The sequence below is a fragment of the Melanaphis sacchari genome, unplaced genomic scaffold (assembly GCF_002803265.2).
Source record: "Melanaphis sacchari strain LSU unplaced genomic scaffold, SCAv2.0 Contig1971_pilon_pilon, whole genome shotgun sequence".
NCBI classification, from domain to species: domain Eukaryota; kingdom Metazoa; phylum Arthropoda; class Insecta; order Hemiptera; family Aphididae; genus Melanaphis; species Melanaphis sacchari.
The window spans coordinates 1-5386 of record NW_020270959.1 but is presented as its reverse complement, the minus strand read 5'-3'; the positions used below and the strand labels follow the sequence as shown (position 1 = coordinate 5386).

At 27.8% G+C, this 5386-nt stretch overlaps 1 protein-coding gene across 1 annotated transcript; it reads left to right on the top strand.

The window, feature by feature from the left end:
- Positions 1 to 337: 337 nt before the first annotated feature.
- Positions 338 to 4798, top strand: LOC112592838 (zinc finger BED domain-containing protein 1-like). Its single transcript, XM_025336981.1, has 4 exons — positions 338 to 344; positions 1376 to 2865; positions 2955 to 3189; positions 4716 to 4798. Exons 1-4 carry the CDS (start codon positions 338 to 340, stop codon positions 4796 to 4798), a joined length of 1815 nt encoding a protein of 604 aa, XP_025192766.1.
- Positions 4799 to 5386: the final 588 nt, after the last annotated feature.

Below are 5386 nucleotides of genomic sequence, written 5' to 3'. Positions count from 1 at the left end.
ATTTTCTTGTATCCCCTTATTTCAGTTCATGCATTTATATATTTCACATGCCACATGCGACTACCTAAATAATTTAATAATATCTAGTTGTATAAATATTATTCAGACCTCATAAAGTTTAAAACTTTAAATACGTTTAATGCTTATTGACTTAAAAATGCACAATTATTAACGTACCTACTATATTGTTCTTAATAATATTATAATATACTTAGTACAATTATATCTTACCTGTATTGTTGGATGTTATAAATTATAAATCACATAAACGGTGTTCAAATGTTCAATAATGAATAATGATCCGGAACACGAAGTATAACATAGTGGACGATGAACGATGAATGGTGAAATGTGAATAATATTTAGTACTATAACAGTTAGTGATGGGTCGTTCCTGAATGAATCGTTCCAAATGAACGAGTCCGGTAGAGGAACGATTAGGAACGATTCCACCCGAACGTTCCTATTCGTTCCTTCGTTCCATTTCGTTCCTATGTTCCAATGGTAAAATGTACCAAAAGTGCATAGTATAATTTGTTGTACTAGTGAGTTGTCCATTATAATTAGGAATATTCGAAAATTAGATTGTAGATAACATTTTATCACGGACCAAGATAATGATTCATATTCTTACTCCGTGTATTTTATATTCTTATCATGGCTATAGATTATTTTTAGCCGTGATTCTTATAATTTATTGAAAATCAAAATTGAAATCGATAGTTAATAGTTATTCACAATTGACTAGTTGAATAAGAACGAGAGTAAATAAGTAAAATATATGGATAGGTGCATCAAAAAAATATCGATATTATACCATCGATCATTCATTTCACTATTGTTTACCTAAACTAGCATAAAATAAATCATAATTAAAAATTAATAATAATAATAATAATAATAATAATAATAATATAGATATTTAATTACGTTTTCTTCTATGACCTATTTATACCGAGTTAACTATCTAAAGAAGTTCATTTAATTACAATACACATATTTTATATTTATAGAAACGTTATAATATTGTGCTTAAGGCATAACAAATGAAAACTAATAAACATTAATAATATTAGAATGTATTAATAAAATATCTATTATTTTGTCTTTTATTATATTGTTATGTTCTTAAATTAGTTGAGCCTACACTCTACACTTCTACAATTGTACAGTTTATTTTTCAATCGCGGTTAGGTGAGTTTTAAATTTTATAATTTTTATAATTTATTTTCTATAAATTAAATTAATAAGTAATTTAGTAATATTATTCTTGGTATAATGGATAAAAAAAAGTGTGAAACGTGGAATAATTTTAAAGTGGTTGATGGTGAAAAAGCAAAATGCAATTTTTGTTCTAATACTATTTCTTATAAAGGGGGTTCTACGGCTAATTTAACGAGACATTTAAAACGAAAACACATAGTTCAATACCAAGCCAGGAAAAAAAGATCTGTTGAAATTCTTGAAAAAAACATTGATGAACCTGATGTTTCCGTATCCGAACCTTCCCATTCTAACTTAACTACTATTACACCTACAATTAAAAATAAAACAGCTAGCGTTACAAAAACACAAGTATCCATAGATGCGTATACATCAAGGCCGATGCCTATTTCGAAATCTAAAAAAATTGATGAGCAGTTAGGTATAATGATAGCTAAAGAATACCAACCGTTTAGTTTGGTCGAAAATAAAGAGTTTAAAAAATTTGTATCATTATTAAATCCAAGCTATTCTTTGCCAAGTAGAAAAACAATTACTTATAATATTTTACCTCAATTATTAGAAAACACCAGGGAAAAGGTTAAAAGGAGTTTAGATAATGCATCATATATAGCAATGAGTACGGACGGTTGGACATCTGTTAATAACGAAAGTTACGTCGCTGTTACAGTACATTTTATTGATACTGAACTATGCGTTTTAAAATCTCATTTACTAGGATGCTATTATTTTGAATTATCACATACAGCAATCAATTTATCGACATTTTTAAACAATTGTTTTGAAGAGTGGAGTATTGTAAATAAAGTTAAAATAGCTATTAGCGATAACGCTAGTAATATTACAGCTGCAATAAGTTCAAATAAAAATTGGAAACACATTCCTTGTTTAGCGCATAGCATTAATTTGATAGCCCAATGTGGGTTAGAAGAAATTAAAGAAATACATAAAAAAGTTAAAAAAATAGTAGAGCATTTTAAGCGTAGTTCTCAAGCAGCAGCAAAATTAAAAAACACACAAATTCAGATGAATTATCCAGTACTAAAACTGAAACAAGATGTGATAACGAGATGGAACTCGACTTATGATATGTTTAATAGGTGTTTAGAGACAAAAGATCCATTAGTATCCACTTTGGCTATGATTGGTAATACTGAAATGTTGACGGCGTCAGATTTTAATTTAATGGATTATTATTGCAAACTTTTTAAGCCTTTTAAAGAAGTTACAATTGAGTTAAGTTCGGAAAAAGGGGTATCAATTTCCAAAGTTATAGTTCTCACAAATGCATTGTTATCTCACATAAAAACAATGAGAACTGAGAAAAACTTACCACTTGATATTTATTCTATGATTTTAAAGATGGAAAAAAAAGCCGAAAACAGATTTGCCGGTATGGAAGACAATTCTACTTTTGCTGAAGCAACTTTAATTGATCCACGTTTTAAAAAAAAAGGATTTAGTAGTGAAACATATTATATCCGTACTTATCAAAACGTCGTGGGCAAGATTTCAAGTATAATTAAACGCAAAAGACAATCTATTAATCAAGAAGAAAATATAGTTACAGATAACGAACAAATCACTATGTCAACTGAAAAAAAAGAAACTTTTGAGATATGGAAAGAATTTGATTCACAGGTATGAATTTTAATTTACATTTTTAAACAATTTATCAAATAACGATAATTTATGATAATAAATAGCCTATTACATATTATATTTTTTAGGTAAAAGAAGTTACAACAGTGAGAACTGACACTTCCGATGCAATTGTGGAATTAGATAAATTTCTTAACGAGCCTTTAATCCCAAGGAAATCAGATCCTCTTGTATGGTGGAAGGAAATGAAACGTATATATCCAAATATATACCATTTGATGTTACAAAGATTGGGAGTGCCATCAACATCAGTTCCATGCGAACGAACGTTTTCTAAAGCCGGATACACACAAACAGACAGGCGTAATAGACTTTCCATAAAAAATATGGAAACATTAATGTTTTTAAATGGCAATCTATAATACATATTTTAGGTAAGTTCCTAATCATTTTTTGTACTATTATTATTTTAAATAGTAATTTATTGAATTTATTGTTATTGTAATATATATGCAAAGACTGCAAAAAACACCGTTGGGTTTTTTATTTTATAATTTATAAATACCTATTCCTAATCCTAATTATAAAACATGAATACAATCCAAAATATTTAAATATCGACTATTAATATTTGTGATAATGTGTTTACGGCGGTCAATATATTACAATTGAGTTATAATTATTTCAGTTAACGGAATATCAAATCCGCCGCCCGGTAATAACCGGGCCCGTACACTGTGAACTATAATATATTTTGTGAACGAAAAGACCGAAGGAACGAATCATTTGAACTCGTTCCTTTTCCGGACTGGAACGATAGGAACGATTCACAAAATGGAACGAAAACTCCCATCACTTATAACAGTACGACAAGGGCTTCAGCGCTCCACTAGTTTACCAAATAACCTTTGTCTTCCTGTTATTTTTTCTTATACAATATAATCAGCAATCGGCATTGGGATTTCCAGTTACCATTCGTTTAGTTGTCCACGGAGTAATTTTAAGATTACGTCACAATATGTACACAAATCACAATAATTAATTTAAAACTCAAAACTCATAATAATATTCTGATAACTGATAACTTATTAAAGCTTACTATAAAATATATAGTTACTGTATATTACATGGCTAAATAGTCTATTTAACCATGGTATATTGTTATGTCTATGATTAAGAAACCAAGAAAACCCCATGGCCTCAGTCCGTAATATTATACAATTCAATTCTATAATATTTATGATAATATAATAATATGTACTATTTTAATAATTACAATATATATATAACAAATAATAATATAATATTGGTTGTCCATGCGTATGCGGGACAACCGCCAAGCGCAGCGGCTCGGCGTTGCCCGTAATAAATGAAATAATTCTAGTGGATTTACCCGCTGTCTTAACCCTACAATGCATGGTGTTGCTTCTCGGCAACAACCGATAAAAACGGTTATAATCAGATATTTATCTATGTCAGTTATTGTATATTAGCTTTAATCACAATCAACTATGATAATATATTACGTGATTTACTTTCAAATCGATAGATGGTAGTATATATTAGAAAAATTAAACTATTTATCGATAGACCGGTACATACAAATGTGACAATATTCTGGGTTTTTAATATATTATTGTTAATATGTCTATAGATAACAATAAAAATATATTGTGTTGATATATATCTAAATTTATATATCTCAACGTTATACAGATAAGTCAAATGTTTATTTGTAAATCAATAAGAACGGTTGTTGCTCATACGCAACAGGTATGCATTTAGCACTTCACACGTTACATTTTTGACGTACATTCAATTGCCGTATTTTGCGTGTTTATTATTTAACCTTTTACATCATGAAATTTGTACTTTTTAATTATGTGCAGAAGACATTTATTTGGACGAGAAATCGTACAATTGTTGGAAAATGAACACTCCATCTGATTCGGAAGATGATTTGGAATCATGAGCGAACAAGATTTATCCGCCTTATAAGATAATAATATTAGTTGATTTGAGACACTCGATAAATATTTGAAAATATTGATGACGTGAATTAGACGTTTCTGTAATTCTATAAATTGTAGATAGTAATTTAGATATTAATGTTGTCATGGAAGATGTTGATGAACCTGATTAAAGGGCAGTCTCGATACAATTACTCTTCCAAATTATGCTTGCACAGACGCATACACAAAAATGAAATATAAAACTCCAGACTTCAAAAATTAAAAATTTAAGAAAAAGTGAAAATTAATTATCTGATTTTATATATTTAAATAAAAATTTAAAAATAGAATTTTCTTATGCATAATTAAAATGCATGACGTCATAAATAATAAAATATCTATTAAAGTATACAATATTTTTAAAAATATAAAAATAATTAATTATCTTAAATATTATAATATAATGTGATAATATTATCATGAAAAATATTATTGATTTTATTTAATATAAAAGTTTAAATAAAAATATCACATTCTTGTTAATAAAATATATTAAATTAAAGAAGAGATATTTATGAGCAATATGCATCCGAAATAAAGTACACTTT

What these genes read in the sequence shown, in the direction of transcription:
- LOC112592838 (XM_025336981.1), top strand. An exon ending in GGAAAGAATTTGATTCACAG is followed by an intron (nt 2,866 to 2,954) that starts GTATGAATTTTA and finishes TATATTTTTTAG; the next exon opens with GTAAAAGAAGTTACAACAGT. An exon ending in ATACACACAAACAGACAGGC is followed by an intron (nt 3,190 to 4,715) that starts GTAATAGACTTT and finishes AATTATGTGCAG; the next exon opens with AAGACATTTATTTGGACGAG.